The 21,259-nt window shown below is 43.9% G+C and overlaps 3 protein-coding genes across 3 annotated transcripts; 2 read left to right on the forward strand and 1 right to left on the reverse strand.

Annotated features, from left to right (window-relative positions):
- Positions 1–3,319: 3,319 nt before the first annotated feature.
- LOC131960451 (craniofacial development protein 2-like) lies at positions 3,320–4,644 on the forward strand. Its single transcript, XM_059325678.1, has one exon. The coding sequence runs from the start codon at positions 3,565–3,567 to the stop codon at positions 4,642–4,644; it is 1,080 nt and encodes a 359-aa protein (XP_059181661.1). The 5' UTR covers positions 3,320–3,564.
- A 2,242-nt stretch (positions 4,645–6,886) lies between these two features.
- Positions 6,887–8,914, reverse strand: zgc:193726 (uncharacterized protein LOC561161 homolog). The gene is made up of 5 exons (XM_059326018.1): positions 8,879–8,914; positions 8,766–8,807; positions 8,248–8,295; positions 8,096–8,131; positions 6,887–7,240 (listed from the first exon to the last, which is right to left on the reverse strand). The coding sequence occupies exons 2-5, from the start codon at positions 8,783–8,785 to the stop codon at positions 7,111–7,113; spliced, it is 234 nt and encodes a 77-aa protein (XP_059182001.1). The 5' UTR covers positions 8,786–8,807; positions 8,879–8,914; the 3' UTR covers positions 6,887–7,110.
- A 3,782-nt stretch (positions 8,915–12,696) lies between these two features.
- On the forward strand, positions 12,697–21,025 carry dennd6b (DENN/MADD domain containing 6B). The gene is made up of 19 exons (XM_059325987.1): positions 12,697–12,879; positions 13,505–13,543; positions 13,670–13,712; positions 13,793–13,902; positions 13,983–14,063; positions 15,051–15,156; positions 15,240–15,319; positions 15,827–15,889; positions 15,967–16,022; positions 16,593–16,715; positions 16,817–16,912; positions 18,009–18,103; positions 18,282–18,347; positions 18,685–18,749; positions 18,853–18,942; positions 19,047–19,100; positions 19,196–19,305; positions 19,978–20,080; positions 20,582–21,025. Exons 1-19 carry the CDS (start codon positions 12,736–12,738, stop codon positions 20,777–20,779), a joined length of 1,722 nt encoding a protein of 573 aa, XP_059181970.1. The 5' UTR covers positions 12,697–12,735; the 3' UTR covers positions 20,780–21,025.
- Positions 21,026–21,259: the final 234 nt, after the last annotated feature.

Consider the following 21,259-nt stretch of genomic DNA (forward strand, 5'->3'; position numbering starts at 1 on the left):
CTGTTCACTAATACTATCTGTACATATCCTGGACATTTGGTGGAAAGACTCCTGTAAGTTTATTAGAGCTGCCAGAGCAGCTTGAAGGTCCCACCATGGAAATAATCCCACGTTTCTTTATTTCCTGTCCTGGAGCATGTATGTGACGTAAACACATACGTGACGTGAGCAGATCAGATCAGAGTTTTGTGTCTTGTCAGTGTAGACGACACGCTACGGAGGAGAGGATCTCAGTTTTACACATTTTAAAACGGCGTCACCGTCTAAACGAAGGCTTCACATTAAATATTTAGTGGTTTTTACCCAAAGCGTCCTGGTGTAAACGGGCCTGAGTTCGTGTCTCCGGGTAGAAAAACTGAGCTCAGAGCAGATTCAAACCAAAGAATGCTGAGTCAGTGATGTCATCAGACTGGTTTCAGATGATGTCGTCGTGGTTACCGTCGGTCAGATCAGCTGTTTAGAACGCTGTTCTGTGTTTCTTTGCTCTCGTTAAATGAATCCTGCTTTGTGTTTTTTCTGGAACTGGTCTTGTTTTTCTGCTCCAGTTTCTCCATGGAGACCTCCATCTCCTCCATTAGTGTCTTCAATCCTCTTAAAGGTCTCCAGATGATGGACCGGATCTCTGTAAACCTGTAAACCACATAACAGACCGCATCACCAGGAAGGACTCACCTCTCTCTCTCTCTGTCGCTGCACACACAGTCGCTGTCGCTCGCCCTCCTCTCCTCACGTCCTCATGGTTCTGCTGCAGTTTATTGTTCAACTTTCCTCAGAGAACGTCCTGTCACCGCCACTGGGAGCGTGTGTGTGTGTGTGTGTGTGTGTGTGTGTGTGTGTGTGTGTGTGTGTGTGTGTGTGTGTGTGTGTGTGTGTGTGTGTGTGTGTGTGTGTGTGTGTGTGTGTGTATGTGTGTGTGTGTGTGTGTGTGATTATCTCGGGGCTTACAGAGCATTAATGAGCAGGATAAGTAGGCCAACGAGCTGCACGACTCTAAACCAGCAGCTGACTCACAGGAAGTATTACTGAAGTACAAATACAACACGAGTACTCACAGGAAGTATTACTGAAGTACAAATACAACACGAGTACTCACAGGAAGTATTACTGAAGTACAAATACAACACAAGTACTCACAGGAAGTATTACTGAAGTACAAATACAACACAAGTACTCACAGGAAGTATTACTGAAGTACAAATACAACACGAGTACTCACAGGAAGTATTACTGAAGTACAAATACAACACGAGTACTCACAGGAAGTATTACTGAAGTACAAATACAACACGAGTACTCACAGGAAGAATTACTGAAGTACAAATACAACACTAGTACTCACAGGAAGTATTACTGAAGTACAAATACAACACGAGTACTCACAGGAAGTATTACTGAAGTACAAATACAACACAAGTACTCACAGGAAGTATTACTGAAGTACAAATACAACACGAGTACTCACAGGAAGTATTACTGAAGTACAAATACAACACGAGTATTCACAGGAAGTATTACTGAAGTACAAATACAACACGAGTACTCACAGGAAGTATTACTGAAGTACAAATACAACACAAGTACTCACAGGAAGTATTACTGAAGTACAAATACAACACAAGTACTCACAGGAAGTATTACTGAAGTACAAATACAACACGAGTACTCACAGGAAGAATTACTGAAGTACAAATACAACACAAGTACTCACAGGAAGTATTACTGAAGTACAAATACAACACGAGTACTCACAGGAAGTATTACTGAAGTACAAATACAACACGAGTACTCACAGGAAGTATTACTGAAGTACAAATACAACACGAGTACTCACAGGAAGTATTACTGAAGTACAAATACAGCACGAGTACTCACAGGAAGTATTACTGAAGTACAAATACAACACGAGTACTCACAGGAAGAATTACTGAAGTATTACTGAAGTACAAATACAACACGAGTACTCACAGGAAGTATTACTGAAGTACAAATACAACACGAGTACTCACAGGAAGTATTACTGAAGTATTACTGAAGTACAAATACAACACAAGTACTCACAGGAAGTATTACTGAAGTACAAATACAACACGAGTACTCACAGGAAGTATTACTGAAGTATTACTGAAGTACAAATACAACACGAGTACTCACAGGAAGTATTACTGAAGTATTACTGAAGTATTACTGAAGTACAAATACAACACAAGTACTCACAGGAAGTATTACTGAAGTACAAATACAACACGAGTACTCACAGGAAGTATTACTGAAGTACAAATACAACACGAGTACTCACAGGAAGTATTTCTGAAGTACAAATACAACACAAGTACTCACAGGAAGTATTACTGAAGTACAAAAACAACACGAGTACTCACAGGAAGTACTACTGAAGTACAAATACAACACGAGTACTCACTGGAAGTATTACTGAAGTACAAATACAACACAAGTACTCACTGGAAGTACTACTGACAGTCTGGACTACAGGGGGACAGGACTGGACTACAGGGGGACAGTTAGGACTACAGGGGACAGTTAGGACTACAGGGGACAGCTAGGACTATAGGGGGACAGTTTGGACTACAGGGGGACAGGACTGGACTACAGGGGGACAGTTAGGACTACAGGGGGCAGTTAGGACTACAGGGGGCAGTTAGGACTATAGGGGGACAGTTTGGACTACAGGGGGACAGGACTGGACTACAGGGGGACAGTTAGGACTACTGGGGGACAGTTTGGACTACAGGGGACAGAGGACTACAGGGGGACAATTTGGACTACAGGGGGACAGGACTGGACTACAGGGGGACAGTTAGGACTACAGGGGGCAGTTAGGACTACAGGGGGACAGTTAGGACTACAGGGGGACAGTTAGGACTACAGGGGGACAGTTAGGACTACAGGGGGACAGGACTGGACTACAGGGGGACAGATAGGACTACAGGGGGACAGGACTGGACTACAGGGGGACAGTTAGGACTACAGGGGGACAGTCTGGACTACAGGGGGACAGGACTGGACTACAGGGGGACAGTTAGGACTACAGGGGGCAGTTAGGACTACAGGGGGACAGTTAGGACTACAGGGGGACAGTTTGGACTACAGGGGGACAGTTAGGACTACAGGGGGACACTTAGGACTACAGGGGGCAGTTAGGACTACAGGGGACAGTTAGGACTACTGGGGGACAGTTTGGACTACAAGGGGACGGTAAGGACTACAGGGGGACAGGACTGGACTACAGGGGCCTCTCCACCACCAAGACTCCTGCAGTGCCTCCTCGTGGCCACACACGGATACGTGTCCCTGCGGACACTAAACTAAAATGTAGGGGATCTCGGAGCAGCAGTGGGCCCCAGAGGTGAGGTGTGCAGGCCCACCTGTGTGTGGACACGCCCTGACGCCTTGCCAACCACTGTCCCAGCTATGGGTAAATAGCATGGGCAGATGGGGCTCATAGCCATGGAAGGCAACCCATCTAGGAGAAGGACACTCTGAAATAAAACCAGGACTGCGAGGAGTTGCGCCCCACGGTCCTTAATCAGCATAGTAAAGCCAACCATGGAGAACAAAGTCATCCTAAATCCTATACTTCCAGCGGCGGGAGTCCGCTGGAACACCGCAACAGATGGTGGTACTGGTCCTCCTCTGGGAGGACATTATGACGACAGGACCTTAAACCCGCAAGGGAGGGTCCTGTCCGATCACAGCACCCCATCCAATGCACTCTTGCGTTGTCGGCGACCATTTGTAATGGGAACCTTCAACGCATGTACAGTGAGAGAAGAAGCTAGACTGGTGGAGCTAGCACACTGTGCTCAGGAGCAGGGAGTGGAGATCCGGGGAATCCAGGAACACAGAAGAGTACACACTGAAGACCGGATCGTGTACCACAGAGTGGTGAGATGCACGCTCATCACTTCATCTGTGTGGCGAAACGAGGCCCAGGCTGCAACAGGGGGCGTAGGGCTAATGCTGGGTTCTCTGGCACGTAAGGCTCTCCGTCGGGTTTACCATCACACCGACAGGATCCTTATCGCAGAGTTCTCTGGCAACCCAGTAACAACAGTCATAGTCGTGTACTCACCCACCAACGTGGCACCATCTGAGGAGGTGGAGAAGTTCTATGAGGACCTCACAACATCGGTCCGAGACATCCCAGCGCACAACTTCCTGGCAATCCTGGGTGACTTCAATGCAAGGCTCGGTCCAGAGGACGTACCCTTCCCTTACCACGACTCTACCAATCGTAATGGCACGCACCTTACTGCTCTTCTCATGGAACACCAGCTCCTGGCAGCGAACACCATGTACAGGAAGAGAGCAGGCAAGCGATGGACCTTCCGAGACCGAGCCACAGGTACTGTACGTCAGCTGGACTACATACTTGTGAGGCAAAAGTGGAGGAGCTCCATCTTGAATGCTGAACCGTACAGCACATTCAGCTCTGTGGGATCTGACCACCGCGTGGTCTCCATGAGGGTGCGACTGAGCCTCAGGGTCCCCAAGCAAGCCCCAAGATCCGGCGCAACTGGAAGGCATTCACAGCTGATCCTGGCCTGCAAGCCAGGTACACGGAGGAGGTCAGGAGGCGCTTTCATCAGCTGGACATGGGAGCTGAGCCCAACAGTGAATACATGAGATTCATTGTTGCGAATGAGGAGGCAACTAGGCTGTTCGTGCCAGTGCTGGACAGAGCCAGAACATCCATGCGGTCCAGACATCCGGAGGTTGTTGCTGCACGCAACAGGGTGGAGGAAGCACGGCTCAGCTTTGTGTGCGAACCAACCGTGGAGAGACGTATTGTACTGAATGAAGCCAAGCAGTTTCTCTTCAGTACATATGATACCATCATGGGAAAGGAACTGATGGAGAGTGTGCGAAGGGTGCAGCTAGCGCATGGTGAGCAGCAGTGTGGGGAGGCCTGGAGGGTCATCAATGACATGACTGGGCGGAAGAGAGCTAAAGAGGGACAGGTAGAGGGACACAGCCCTGAGGAGAGGGTGACTACCTGGTTTGGCCACTTCCAGAGACTCCTGGGAACAGCAGCGGATGGAGTTGAGGAGGATGTGCCGACAATCCTCCAGGACCTGGACATCGAAGATGGTCCCTTCACGGCCAGTGAGCTTGCCAAGGCAAAATCCACCGTGAGGGAGGGCAAGAGTGCTGGGCCGGGTGGCATACCCCCAGAGGTCTTAAAGAACTGTGACCTTGATGACCTCATCCTGGAGTTTTGCAACCTGGCACTAATGAACATCAAACAGCCTGAAATATGGTCCCTGTCTAACATCATTCCAGTGCCTAAAGCAGGGGACCTCTCGAAGCCAGACAACTACCGAGGCATCAGCCTGACTTGCATCACCGCAAAGGTCTACAACCGTATGATCCTGAATCGGATAATCAAAATGGCTTCAGAGAGGGGAGAACTACTGTGGCACAGATCCTGGCACTAAGGAGAGTGATTGAAGAGGTGAGGAGGGTCAACCTGACTGCTGTTCTCTGCTTCATCGACTTCAAAAAGGCATTTGACTCGATCCACAGAGGCACAATGGTAAAGTGAAGTGAAGAACATGTTGAACATGGTGAACATGTTCAACATGTTCACCATGTTCAAAGCCTCAATTGTTGATGCGGCTGGTAGGAGCTATGGCCTGAAGGCCGTCGGTGTTGTGGCGGCAACCCAAGAACCTGCTGGTGGACACCAGCGGTGAGGGAGGCCGTTGGGCTGAAGAAGGAGGCCGTCGGGCTGAAGAAGGAGGCCATCAAGCTGAAGAAGGACGCCATCGGGCTGAAGAAGGAGGCCCTCAGGCTGAAGAAGGAGGCCGTCCGGCTGAAGAAGGAGGCCCTCAGGCTGAAGAAGGAGGCCCTCGGGCTGAAGAAGGAGGCCCTCGGGCTGAAGAAGGAGGCCCTCGGGCTGAAGAAGGAGGCCATCAAGCTGAAGAAGGAGGCCATCAAGCTGAAGAAGGAGGCCATCAGGCTGAAGAAGGAGGCCGTCGGGCTGAAGAAGGAGGCCGTCCAGCTGAAGAAGGAGGCCCTCAGGCTGAAGAAGGAGGCCCTCAGGCTGAAGACGGAGGCCGTCGGGCTGAAGAAGGAGGCCCTCGGGCTGAAGAAGGAGGCCCTCGGGCTGAAGAAGGAGGCCGTCGGGCTGAAGAAGGAGGCCCTCGGGCTGAAGAAGAAGGCCGTCGGGCTGAAGAAGGAGGCCGTCGGGCTGAAGAAGGAGGCCCTCAGGCTGAAGAAGGAGGCCGTCGGGCTGAAGAAGGAGGCCCTCGGGCTGAAGAAGAAGGCCGTCGGGCTGAAGAAGGAGGCCGTCGGGCTGAAGAAGGAGGCCCTCAGGCTGAAGAAGGAGGCCTTTCGGACCCGGATGAGTGGAGGAAAATTGATGGATAATCATCATCATCATCATCATCATCATCATCATCATCATCATCAGGCTCAGTCAGGCATTATGAAGGTTGATCACTGAAAACCTCCACATAACAATATTTCATAAAGTCCCGCCCCTTTTGATTGACCAGGCCCCCTTTTCGTAACTAATGAACTGTTGTCGTAGAGACGTGTACTCAGCAGAGAGTCCCTGTTCAACTGGTCATCGATTACACCGCCCCTTTTGATTGACCACGCCCCCTTTTCACAACTAGTCAACAGTCTTGAGTGAGACTGCTTAATTAGTTTGCTCCGCCCATTTACACTAGCCACACCCCCTTTCACAACTCATCGCCCATTTGTCGTAAACTCAGTTTGGAGGTGTCGTTGTTGTAGTTCTGTCGTGTTCTCACAGCTTTAATTATCATTGTTATTATTGTCGTTATTGGTTTCTCAGCTTCAGGCCTGTGTGACCTTTGACCTCTGACCTCATGTTGAATGAATCAGATCTCAGTTTAAAGTGAAAGACATTTTATTGGTGAATCAGCTTCACATTGTTTCTGTTGATTGACAGTTGTTGGCCTGAGAACTACAACTCCCAGGGTGCATTTCACTCTGACACACATCCAATCACAGAGCTTCAGACTGCCGTGTTCTTATTTCTTTAATGGAGTCTGTCTCTGGACACTACACTACCCATGAGCCTCAGCGGCTACAGTGAGTGTGATGATGATGATGATGATGTCACTTCCTGCCGAAGCCCAGCGGGTCACTGGTAGCGCCCCCCGCCGTCTGATCGCCGCCACGCTGCAGCGACGAGCCGAGGTTCGCCGTGAGACACGTGGCGAGCACACAGTCTTCAGAATACACTATTCTACAGGTGAGTCAACAGGTGAGTCAATATAAACAGGTGAATTAACAGGTGAGTCAACAGGTGAGTCAATATAAACAGGTGAATCAACAGGTGAGTCAACAGGTGAGTCAATATAAACAGGTGAATCAACAGGTGAGTCAACAGGTGAGTCAATATAAACAGGTGAGTTAATATAAACAGGTGAGTCAATATAAACAGGTGAGTTAATATAAACAGGCGAGTCAATATAAACAGGTGAGTCAATATAAACAGGTGGGTTAATATAAACAGGTGAATCAACAGGTGAGTCAACAGGTGAGTCAATATAAACAGGTGAGTCAATATAAACAGGTGAGTTAATATAAACAGGTGAGTCAATATAAACAGGTGAGTTAATATAAACAGGTGAGTCAATATAAACAGGTGAGTTAATATAAACAGGTGAGTCAATATAAACAGGTGAGTTAATATAAACAGGTGAGTCAATATAAACAGGTGAGTTAATATAAACAGGTGAGTCAATATAAACAGGTGAGTCAATATAAACAGCTGAGTTAATATAAACAGGTGAGTCAATATAAACAGCTGAGTTAATATAAACAGGTGAATCAACAGGTGAGTCAACAGGTGAGTCAATATAAACAGGTGAGTCAATATAAACAGGTGAGTCAATATAAACAGGTGAGTTAATATAAACAGGTGAGTCAATATAAACAGGTGAGTTAATATAAACAGGTGAGTCAATATAAACAGGTGAGTTAATATAAACAGGTGAGTTAATATAAACAGGTGAGTCAATATAAACAGGTGAGTCAATATAAACAGGTGAGTTAATATAAACAGGTGCGTTAATATAAACAGGTGAGTTAAAGCTACCTGCTCATGGAGAAGTCCATCGAGATGTTTAAAAGTCTGAAGAGGAAAATACATAATACATCAGTGTGTGTGTGTGTGTGTGTGTGTGTGTGTGTGTGTGTGTCTGTGTGTGTCTGTGTGTGTCTGTCTGTCTGTCTGTGTGTTATTGTGACCTTGGGAGGTTGTCCTCTGTGACGTTGTCATGGTGATGAGTATCGAACCTGTCGACCAATCAGGAAACAGAATCTTTGTTTCATGTTTTAAAATAAAAATTGAAAAGTTAAACATGTTTTATTTAATTATAATCGTTAAATGACCAATAAAAAGACACAATTGATAATGATTTAGGTTATTATGAATAAAACCATGTTAAATGTCTAGATATCAGCTCTTAAATTAAACTCTTATCAGATATTTTTGTTGTTGTCATTATAAATTAACCTTTAGTTGAACCAGACATTAAAACGAACAAGATATTAAAGAAAACAAGGTGGTCTAATAATTTTTTTCTATGACTATAAAATCATAATAAAATATAATAATATTAAACTAAAATTAAATAATATGTTTTATTATTGTGTTTAATGATGGAAACACGAGATATTTTCCTTTGTTATAATAAAGTCTGTGATTAATAATAGTAATAATAATAATAATAATAATAATAATAATAATATAAAGTGTATCTGACCTGCTGGAGTTTTGCGTCATCGTCGAGTTCACGTCGACTCGTCTGCACAGAAAAAAACAGCTTTAAGAACTGAAATATTAAATATATTAAATATGAAACGTGTTTAATCTGACCTGCTGAGTGAAGGAGGAAGAGGAGCAGCAGAGACCATCATCACCATCATCATCATCATCATCATCACCACCATCATCTTCTTCAGCCTGACAGCGAGCAACTCGACCCGCCTCATCTTCTGGTCCAGAGTCCAGATCCAGGCTCCCCGAGTCTCTTTATACTGACAGACTGAAGGTCTCAGCGCCGAGTCAACAAGTCTCAAGGTTCCAGTCAACAAGTCTCAAGGTTCCAGTCAACAAGTCTCAAGGTTCCAGTCAACAAGTCTCAAGGTTCCAGTCAACAAGTCTGAAGGTTCCAGTCAACAAGTCTGAAGGTTCCAGTCAACAAGTCTCAAGGTTCCAGTCAACAAGTCTCAAGGTTTCTCTGTTTATCTCCGTGACAACCAGCTGACCTCCTGATCTCGTCACATTAATCCTCAAGTCTTCATCTGTTCTAAACTCTCGGTTTGATTTCTGTAACAACAAACTCCAGAAACTTCAGTTCATTCAGAACTCTGATGAAAACTCTCTTCAGATCCTACACTGGCTTCCCACAAGATCGCCCTCCAATATCAAACACCTCCTCACCCATATATCATAATAATAATAATAATAATAATAATAATAATAACAATAACCTGGTCCTCCTCCCCAGCAGGGGGCTCCAGCTTTAATAATAATAATAATAATAATAATAATAACCTGGTCCTCCTCCCCAGCAGGGGGCTCCAGCTCTAATAATAATAATAATAATAATAATAATAATAATAATAATAACCTGGTCCTCCTCCCCAGCAGGGGGCTCCAGCTCTAATAATAATAATAATAATAATAATAATAATAATAATAATAATAATAACCTGGTCCTCCTCCCCAGCAGGGGGCTCCAGCTCTAATAATAATAATAATAATAATAATAATAATAATAACCTGGTCCTCCTCCCCAGCAGGGGGCTCCAGCTCTAATAATAATAATAATAATAATAATAATAATAATAACAATAACCTGGTCCTCCTCCCCAGCAGGGGGCTCCAGCTCTAATAATAATAATAATAATAATAATAATAATAATAATAATAATAATAATAATAATAACCTGGTCCTCCTCCCCAGCAGGGGGCTCCAGCTCTAATAATAATAATAATAATAATAATAATAATAATAATAATAATAATAATAATAACAACCTGGTCCTCCTCCCCAGCAGGGGGCTCCAGCTAATAATAATAATAATAATAATAACAACCTGGTCCTCCTCCCCAGCAGGGGGCTCCAGCTCTAATAATAATAATAATAATAATAATAATAATAATAATAACAATAACCTGGTCCTCCTCCCCAGCAGGGGGCTCCAGCTCTAATAATAATAATAATAATAATAATAATAATAATAACAATAACCTGGTCCTCCTCCCCAGCAGGGGGCTCCAGCTCTAATAATAATAATAATAATAATAATAATAATAATAATAATAATAATAATAATAACCTGGTCCTCCTCCCCAGCAGGGGGCTCCAGCTCTAATAATAATAATAATAATAATAATAATAATAATAATAATAATAATAACAACCTGGTCCTCCTCCCCAGCAGGGGGCTCCAGCTCTAATAATAATAATAATAATAATAATAATAATAATAATAATAATAATAATAATAATAACAACCTGGTCCTCCTCCCCAGCAGGGGGCTCCAGCTAATAATAATAATAATAATAATAACAACCTGGTCCTCCTCCCCAGCAGGGGGCTCCAGCTCTAATAATAATAATAATAATAATAATAATAATAATAATAACAATAACCTGGTCCTCCTCCCCAGCAGGGGGCTCCAGCTCTAATAATAATAATAATAATAATAATAATAATAATAATAATAACAATAACCTGGTCCTCCTCCCCAGCAGGGGGCTCCAGCTCTAATAATAATAATAATAACAATAATAATAATAACAATAACCTGGTCCTCCTCCCCAGCAGGGGGCTTCAGCTCTAATAATAATAATAATAATAATAATAATAATAATAATAATAATAATAATAACAATAACCTGGTCCTCCTCCCCAGCAGGGGGCTTCAGCTCTAATAATAATAATAATAATAATAATAATAATAATAATAATAACAATAACCTGGTCCTCCTCCCCAGCAGGGGGCTCCAGCTCTAATAATAATAATAATAATAATAATAATAATAATAATAATAACAATAACCTGGTCCTCCTCCCCAGCAGGGGGCTCCAGCTCTAATAATAATAATAATAATAATAATAATAATAACAATAACCTGGTCCTCCTCCCCAGCAGGGGGCTTCAGCTCTAATAATAATAATAATAATAATAATAATAATAATAATAATAATAATAATAACAATAACCTGGTCCTCCTCCCCAGCAGGGGGCTCCAGCTCTAATAATAATAATAATAATAATAATAATAATAACAATAACCTGGTCCTCCTCCCCAGCAGGGGGCTTCAGCTCTAATAATAATAATAATAATAATAATAATAATAATAATAATAATAATAATAATAATAATAATAACAATAACCTGGTCCTCCTCCCCAGCAGGGGGCTTCAGCTCTAATAATAATAATAATAATAATAATAATAATAATAATAATAATAACAATAACCTGGTCCTCCTCCCCAGCAGGGGGCTCCAGCTCTAATAATAATAATAATAATAATAATAATAATAATAATAATAATAACAATAACCTGGTCCTCCTCCCCAGCAGGGGGCTTCAGCTCTAATAATAATAATAATAATAATAACAATAACCTGGTCCTCCTCCCCAGCAGGGGGCTCCAGCTCTAATAATAATAATAATAATAATAATAATAACAATAACCTGGTCCTCCTCCCCAGCAGGGGGCTCCAGCTCTAATAATAATAATAATAATAATAATAATAATAATAATAATAATAATAATAATAACAATAACCTGGTCCTCCTCCCCAGCAGGGGGCTTCAGCTCTAATAATAATAATAATAATAATAATAATAATAATAATAATAATAATAATAACAATAACCTGGTCCTCCTCCCCAGCAGGGGGCTCCAGCTCTAATAATAATAATAATAATAATAATAATAATAACAATAACCTGGTCCTCCTCCCCAGCAGGGGGCTCCAGCTCTAATAATAATAATAATAATAATAATAATAACAATAACCTGGTCCTCCTCCCCAGCAGGGGGCTTCAGCTCTAATAATAATAATAATAATAATAACAATAATAATAATAATAATAATAATAATAATAATAATAACAATAACCTGGTCCTCCTCCCCAGCAGGGGGCTTCAGCTCTAATAATAATAATAATAATAATAATAATAATAATAATAATAATAATAATAACAATAACCTGGTCCTCCTCCCCAGCAGGGGGCTCCAGCTCTAATAATAATAATAATAATAATAATAATAATAACAATAACCTGGTCCTCCTCCCCAGCAGGGGGCTCCAGCTCTAATAATAATAATAATAATAATAATAATAACAATAACCTGGTCCTCCTCCCCAGCAGGGGGCTTCAGCTCTAATAATAATAATAATAATAATAACAATAATAATAATAATAATAATAATAATAATAATAATAATAATAATAATAATAACAATAACCTGGTCCTCCTCCCCAGCAGGGGGCTCCAGCTCTAATAATAATAATAATAATAATAATAATAATAATAATAATAATAATAATAATAATAATAATAATAATAATAATAATAATAATAATAACAATAACCTGGTCCTCCTCCCCAGCAGGGGGCTCCAGCAGTTCTCCGGACTGTGACGGAGCAGCGGAGCCCGGAGGAGGAGGGCCGCTGCCGGCGGAGCTCTGATCCGGTCGTGATGAACCCGCTGGACGGCTCCGGGTTCCCGGGGGGCCCGGGGGCCCCGGACCCGGACACCCGGGGCCCGTGGACGCGCTTCTCCTGCTGGCTGGAGTGTGTGTGTGTCGTCACCTTCGACCTGGAGCTCGGACAAGCCATAGAGGTAGGCTGTTAGCTTAGCATCGTTAGCATCCGGACCAGACTCAGGTAGGCTGTTAGCTTAGCATCGTTAGCATCCGGACCAGAGGATGGGCAGGCTGCAGGACGGGTCCAGGACCACAGAGACCCGGTTCTGTCAGACCGGACCGGGTCATTACAGCCGAAGGGAACATTATATGATCAGGATTTATTATGATCCATAAAGTGACGCTTTATCACCTGTCAGCAGGTAAATAAAAGGTTAAAGGTTAAATGTTCAGCATGGTGAATGTGACCTGGTTCCAGTCTGACAGGTTCAAACATTACAGCTGGATTATTAACAGCATTTAGTGTGTTATATTAAAAACTGCTGAGGATGATGATGATGAAGATGATGATGATGATGAAGATGCTGTGATACAGACTTTATGTGTCTTTATGTGTTTCCAGCTCTTATAAATTATTAAAATCTCCTGCAGCAGAATGAATCAGAGACCGTTGAACAGAATAAAATCCTTTTTGTTAAGTTTGGATTCAACAGAAATCTGTGAGATGAATAAAACTTCATGTTATTCTAGATTTATTTGATATATTACTAAAGGAGCATAAATCTGAGAGTGTTGTTGTTGTTTGTTGTGTTGTTGTTCCAGCTGGTGTATCCTCAGGACGTGAAGCTCACTGAGAAGGAGGTAACTTCTCTTCTTTGGTCATTTTACATCTGGTTTTGGTCATTTTGTGTCTTTTTTTGGTCATTTTATGAAATTTTTGTGCCACTTTTGGTAACATTATGACTTTTGTTTGTGATTTGTTGTCAGAAAACCAGCATCTGCTACCTGTCCTTCCCCGACTCATACTCAGGTAAACTCCGCTCTGCTCAGGTAAACAGCTGCTGTCAGCCACAGGTCAAAGGTCACGAGTGTCACCTGTTCATTTCCTAGGATGCCTCGGGGACACGCAGTTCAGCTTCCGGCTGCGCCAGTCGGTCGGACGGCGAGCGGCGAGGAGCCGAGAAGACGTTTACAACCGGGACGCCCCCCCCACCCTGCAGGTAGGAGAGTGAGACGGGAAGGGTGAGACGGGAAGGGTGAGACAGGAAACATTAACATTTTGTGTCTTGTGTCTCTGCAGAGTGAATCGTCCCATTTCTTTGGTTTCGTCTATTTCAGACAAGTGAAGGACGTTTCTGTCAAGAGAGGATACTTCCAGAAGGTCAGAGGTCACCTGTTCTCACCTGTTCTCACCTGTTCTCACCTGTTCTCACCTGTTCTCACCTGTTTTCTCACCTGTTCTCACCTGTTTTCTCACCTGTTCTCACCTGTTCTCACCAGTTTTCACCAGTTTTCACCTGTTTTCACCTGTTTTCACCTGTTTTCACCTGCTTTCACCTGTTCTCACCTGTTCTCACCTGTTCTCACCAGTTTTCACCAGTTTTCACCTGTTCTCACCTGTTCTCACCTGTTCTCACCAGTTTTCACCAGTTTTCACCTGTTTTCACCTGTTTTCACCTGTTTTCTCACCTGTTCTCACCTGTTCACACCTGTTTTCACCTGTTCTCACTTGTTCACACGTGTTTTCTCACCTGTTCTCACCTGTTTTCTTACCTGTTCTCACCTGTTGTCACATGTTTTCTTACCTGTGTCACCTGTTCTCACCTGTTTTCTCACCTGTTCTAACCTGTTGTCACCTGTTCACACCTGTTTTCTCACCTGTTCTCACCTGTTCTCACTTGTTCACACCTGTTTTCTCACCTGTTCTCACCTGTTCACACCTGTTCACACGTGTTTTCTCACCTGTTCACACCTGTTCACACCTGTTTTCTCACCTGTTCTCACCTGTTTTCTTACCTGTTCTCACCTGTTGTCACATGTTTTCTTACCTGTGTCACCTGTTCTCACCTGTTTTCTCACCTGTTCTAACCTGTTGTCACCTGTTCACACCTGTTTTCTCACCTGTTCTCACCTGTTCTCACTTGTTCACACCTGTTTTCTCACCTGTTCTCACCTGTTCACACCTGTTCACACGTGTTTTCTCACCTGTTCACACCTGTTTTCTCACCTGTTCTCACCTGTTTTCTTACCTGTTCTCACCTGTTGTCACATGTTTTCTTACCTGTGTCACCTGTTCTCACCTGTTTTCTCACCTGTTCTCACCTGTTCTCACTTGTTCACACGTGTTTTCTCACCTGTTCTCTTCCAGTCTCTGGTGCTGGTGTCCAGGTATCCATACCCTCACCTGTTCCACTCGTTGCTGCAGATCGTCGCTCCGGAGTTCTTTGAGAAACTGGCGCCATGTCTGGAAGCAGGTGATGATGATGTCATGCTTACAGGGACCTAGTAATTATGACATCACGCCACTAAAATCTCACCAGTCGTCTTTCTGTCACAGTGTGTAACGAGATCGACCAATGGCCTGCTCCCGTACCTGGGCTGACCCTCAACCTGCCGCTGATGGGCGTGGTCTTACAGGTGAGTGAGGGGCGTGGTCTTACAGGTGAGTGAGGGGGGCGTGGTTAAATGTCAGTTAGGGGGTGGGGTCTTACAGGTGAGTGAGGGGCGTGGTCTTACTGGTGAGAGAGGGGCGTGGTCTTACAGGTGAGTGAGGGGGCGTGGTCTTACAGGTGAGCGGCGGCGTGGTCTTACAGGTGAGAGGGGCGTGGTCTTACAGGTGAGAGAGGGGCGTGGTCTTACAGGTGAGAGGGGGCGTGGTCTTACAGCTGAGTTAGGGGGCGTGGTCTTACAGGTGAGAGGGGTATGGTCTTGCAGGTGAGAGAGGGGCGTGGTCTTACAGGTGCGTGAGGGGGCGTGGTCGTACAGGTGAGTGAGGGGGCGTGGTCTTACAGGTGAGTGGCGGCGTGGTCTTACAGGTGAGAGGGGCGTGGTCTTACAGGTGAGAGGGGCGTGGTCTTATGCCCTTATCTTTTTAAAGTTATTTTTACGTTTGTTTTTAAATTTTTGTTTGTTTTTATTTTTCAGGTTCGGATTCCTTCAAAAACAGACAAACCAGGAGGAAGTCCAGTCAAACCAGCTGCTAGAGAGGTTATTATTAATAACTTCTCATATTTATATTAATAATAATAATAATAACTGTAATAAAGTTTAATTTGTGTCCTCAGAACCTGCTGCCTGCTCCGACGCTGCTGCCTACCATCCACGAGCTCGACCTCTTCAGGTCGGTCCCGCTGCTCTTATTATTACAGAAATATGGAGGATATTTTCAGCCCCCGCGGCTCGTTAAGAAGAGCTGCCGGCCCCCGCGCCTCGTTAAGAAGAGCTGCCGGCCCCCGTGGTTCATTAAGAAGAGCCACGGAGGCCGGCAGCTTGTTAAGAAGAGTAAGAACGAGTCTCCAAAAGTCTCCAATAACACCAGAAAAAGTCTCTGGATTTGTCTCCAGTCGCTAAGGGGGTCTGAAAAGGCGCTAAATATAGCAACAAAGTTGCTAAGTTTTTTACAAATGGCGCGTGTTGTTGTGGCGTCCAGTACTACGTCACATCCTGCTTAGCGTTCTATCCAATCAGCAACCAGGCTTTTTTCAGGAGAGAAAAACGGCCCTGCTCTTCTACAGGGACTAAAAAAGTCCCGTCAAAGACCGCTAGGACGGCTCATATTCAGATTAGGGGCGTTTCGGCGAGTGAGACCGCCTCATTCCGGGTATTGGACTGTAGTTGAAACACCATTTATAAAACTTATTACTGTGTTATTATTTTTGTTAGCTCTGACCCCTGACCTCTGACCCTGCAGGTGTTTCCAGTCGGTGCTGGTCCACCTCCAGATGTTCTGGGAGCTCATGTTGCTGGGGGAACCCGTGGTCGTCATGGCGCCGTCTCCCACCGTCTCCTCAGAGACCGTGCTGGCTCTCGTCAGGTATCTCAACCTTGTCAGAGAATTTGTTGGCGACCAATGGGAGGGCGGTGTTTGTGTGGTTGCTGTGGTAACGGTGGTAACCGTGTGTGTCTCTCTCTCAGCTGCATCAGTCCACTGAAGTTCTGCTGCGACTTCCGTCCGTATTTCACCGTCCACGACAGCGAGTTCAGAGAGTTCACCACCAGGACCCAGGCCCCGTAAGACCTGTCTGTCTGAACCCACCTGTCTGTTTGTCTCACCTGTCTGTGGCTGTATCCCAAAGTCAAGGAAGGATCCTCAAACGCTGAATTTGAAGGATTTTCCGTCGAGAGTCTTTCTTTTACCCAAATTCCAAGGATGCATGTGTTTATCCTCCGTGTGCTCCGACTACCCATAATGCATTGTGCACATCAGTCTACCTGGCGAGCGTAGAAACAGCGACGCCGGCCGCGCAATATGCATTTAAATAAGTATTTTCAGTTTACACTGAATATTTGTTGTCACATAACTTACAAAACTTGTGTTCAAAGTCGTACAAACAATATCCATAAACAAATGCCTGAATATTTAGCTAAAAGACAGTAAACATCATCTTGATACATTACCAGTTAAGTTAATTGATTACTAATGTTAATTCATAAATATGTGTCGGATGATGATGTACGATGTGTAAAGTATTCGCTGCTATGCCATTCATAGAGTTATAGATTTGTTTATTGTGATAACAGACGGACAGTCCGCTATTATCCCTCATTGTTATCTATAAATAACTATTATTGTACTGTACTGTCAAATAAAATAAAATAAATCCCAGATCACATCTCCATGGTGAGTTATGCTCCGCTGCTTTTATGAAACTAAGTGGCGGCTAAATTCATCCAGGATCAGTGAAATATTCAGGTTTAATCACTTTGTGGCTTTTACTTGATAAATCGTGGAGATTCAACTTTAAAGCATCTTCTTCCATTTCCACTAATATAATAATAATTATATAATATGTGTCAGAGTGCTGATATTAAAGACACATCCATGTTGTGAACTGGTTTTTAAATTGTGGAGCTGAATTTAATCAGGACGTCCAGTTACACAATGACACACAGCTGCAGACTGAAGGCTCCATTAGTGGTTCTACTAGGAACTTCTCTGGCCTCAGCTCTGGAGGACCCGACTCTGGAGGAAGGACCCTCGACAGTCTTTCTGTCTGCCACCTGTCTGTGTGACCTGTCTCACCTGTCTGTCCACCTGTCACACCTGTCTGTCCACCTGTCTGTCCCTACTGTCTCACCTGTCTGTCTCACCTGTCTCACCTGTCAGGCCTAACGTGGTCCTGGGCGTCACCAACCCGTTCTTCATCAAGACGTTTCAGAACTGGCCGCACGTCGTCCGACTGGGAGAAACCAAGATGGCAGGTAAGAGTAAATAATAATAATAATAATAATAATCATAATATTAATGATAATAATAATAATCATAATAATAATATTAATAATATTAATATTAATAATAATCATCATCATCATAATATTAATGATAATAATAATAATAATCATAATAATAATAATAATAAGTGTGTCTGCTGTCGGTCAGGTGATGTACCCAAACAGGTGAAGGTGAAGAAACTGTCCAAACTGAAAACCCTCGACACCAAACCAGGTAAGTCACCTGAGTCTTTACTCACCTGAGTCCTCACTCACCTGAGTCCTCACTCACCTGAGTCTTTACTCACCTGAGTCCTCACTCACCTGAGTCTTTACTCACCTGAGTCTTTACTCACCTGAGTCCTCACTCACCTGAGTCCTCACTCACCTGAGTCTTTACTCACCTGAGTCTTTACTCACCTGAGTCCTCACTCACCTGAGTCCTCACTCACCTGAGTCCTCACTCACCTGAGTCTTTACTCACCTGAGTCTTTACTCACCTGAGTCACCTTACCTGTTCCTGTATGACAGGTATTTATTATAATTATTATCATCGTGTCAACTTCCTGCAGGTATCTACACGTCGTTCAAGACGTTTCTGCACAAAGACAAGATCCTGATAAAGAGACTGCTCAAGGTCAGAACGTTATTATTATTATTATTATTATTATTATTATTGATTGATTGATTGGTTGGTTGGTTGGTTGGTTGATTGATTGATTGATTGGCGGTGTGTTCAGGGGATCCAGAGGAAGAGGCCGTCGGAGGCTCAGAGTGCCATCCTGAGGAGACACCTGCTGGAGCTCACTCAGAGCTTCATCATCCCTCTGGTGAGCCAGCAGCCAATCAGATCGCTCCGACAGCAACAGCCAATCAGATTGCTCCGACACAAAATTACCAAAAATGTGTGTAAACCCTGTATCTTGTCTGACAGGAGCGCTACATGGCGAGCCTGATGCCCCTGCAGAGGTCGGTGACTCCGTGGAAGGTAAACAGGAAATGGATGGTGATGACCTCACGGTGATGACCTCACAGTGATGATGTCACTGGGTCTCAGGTGTTGACAGGTGTTTGTTTGTTCAGACTCCTCCTCAGATTCGACCGTTCAGTCAGGACGAGTTCATGTCGACGCTGGACCACACAGGACCACAGCTCACCTCGGGGCTCAGAGGGGACTGGATGGGTCTGTACAGGTGAGGACTGGATGGGTCTGTACAGGTGAGGACTGGGTGGGTCTGTACAGGTGAGGACTGGATGGGTCTGTACAGGTGAGGACTGGATGGGTCTGTACAGGTGAGGACTGGATGGGTCTGTACAGGTGAGGACTGGGTGGGTCTGTACAGGTGAGGACTGGGTGGGTCTGTACAGGTGAGGACTGGGTGGGTCTGTACAGGTGAGGACTGGATGGGTCTGTACAGGTGAGGACTGGATGGGTCTGTACAGGTGAGGACTGGGTGGGTCTGTACAGGTGAGGACTGGATGGGTCTGTACAGGTGAGGACTGGATGGGTCTGTACAGGTGAGGACTGGGTGGGTCTGTACAGGTGAGGACTGGATGGGTCTGTACAGGTGAGGACTGGATGGGTCTGTACAGGTGAGGACTGGGTGGGTCTGTACAGGTGAGGACTGGGTGGGTCTGTACAGGTGAGGAGGTGCCAGACGCCTTCTTCATCACGTCGTTAACTAAGTCGTAACTTTTAGAATAAAGTTTGTTTATGGCGTTTGTCCTGAAGGAACTTTTAGTTACAGTCAATAAACAGAATAAATATTGTTTTTAATTAGAGACCTATGAGAACTGGGAGACTTTTCTTTCCTTCTTTTAGTCGTTGATTATGTTGTCGTTGATATTTTCTGATCTGCTGACAGGAAGTTCTTCAGGTCTCCAAACTTTGATGGATGGTTTCGCCAACGGCACAAAGAGATGACGCAGAAACTGGAGAGTCTTCACCTGGAGGTCATCAGTGACGCTGTGAGTTCACCAGTAAACACCTGTAAACACCTGTAAACACCAGTAAACACCTGTAAACACCAGTAAACACCAGTAAACACCTGTAAACACCTGTAAACACCTGTAAACACCAGTAAACACCTGTAAACACCTGTAAACACCAGTAAACACCAGTAAACACCTGTAAACACCAGTAAACACCTGTAAACACCTGTAAACACCTGTAAACACCAGTAAACACCAGTAAACACCTGTAAACACCAGTAAACACCAGTAAACACCTGTAAACACCAGTAAACACCAGTAAACACCTGTAAACACCTGTAAACACCAGTAAACACCTGTAAACACCTGTAAACACCAGTAAACACCAGTAAACACCTGTAAACACCTGTAAACACCAGTAAACACCAGTAAACACCTGTAAACACCTGTAAACACCAGTAAACACCAGTAAACACCTGTAAACACCTGTAAACACCAGTAAACTGGTGTGTTGTGACCCTGCACTCTGTCTGTCAGGACCTGGTGACTTGGACTCGAGACAAGTCTGAGGTGGAACTCGTCGACTTGGTTCTGAAGCTCAGAGAGAAGCTGGTGAAGGCGCGGCGGCAGCAGCTGACGGTGAAGGACGGCGTCCTGCTCCGATTGGACGGCGTCATCAGTGACATCATCAGCTCGCTGCCCAGAGACCTGCAGACGCTACTGAGGGTACACTGACACACTGATACACATCTGTGGTTAAAGCTTAAAACTTTTTGTTTTTTTATTTAAAATAATTGTTTTAATAATGTAACAAATGTGTTATTTTTGTATCAGACTGGACTGAATGTTATTATTATTATTATTGTTAAAATATTCTATAAGTATTTAGTTTAGATGTGAAAAGGACTTCCTGGGTATTTATTATTTCTGATCAGATCGATGTATTGATCGTGTCCTCATAATAAACAGTTTTTTCTGAAACTTTGAGTCTTTTATTAAAAGAATCCTGTTGGTTAATAATCTGCTGCACCAGAATCCATTAAGAAAACCATCATTTTATGGTCATGGAGTTATTTCAGCTCCTTTAGATCCGTTTATTCTCATTAAATCTCAGATAATATTCATCCTGATTAATGCGAACTGATTCAACATAAAACTGGACAAATACCTTCAATGATCTACATCAGGAAACTTTGTGTCAAAAAAAGGTGAAAG

The sequence above is a fragment of the Centropristis striata genome, chromosome 22 (genome assembly GCF_030273125.1).
Source record: "Centropristis striata isolate RG_2023a ecotype Rhode Island chromosome 22, C.striata_1.0, whole genome shotgun sequence".
Classification (NCBI taxonomy): Eukaryota; Metazoa; Chordata; class Actinopteri; order Perciformes; family Serranidae; genus Centropristis; species Centropristis striata.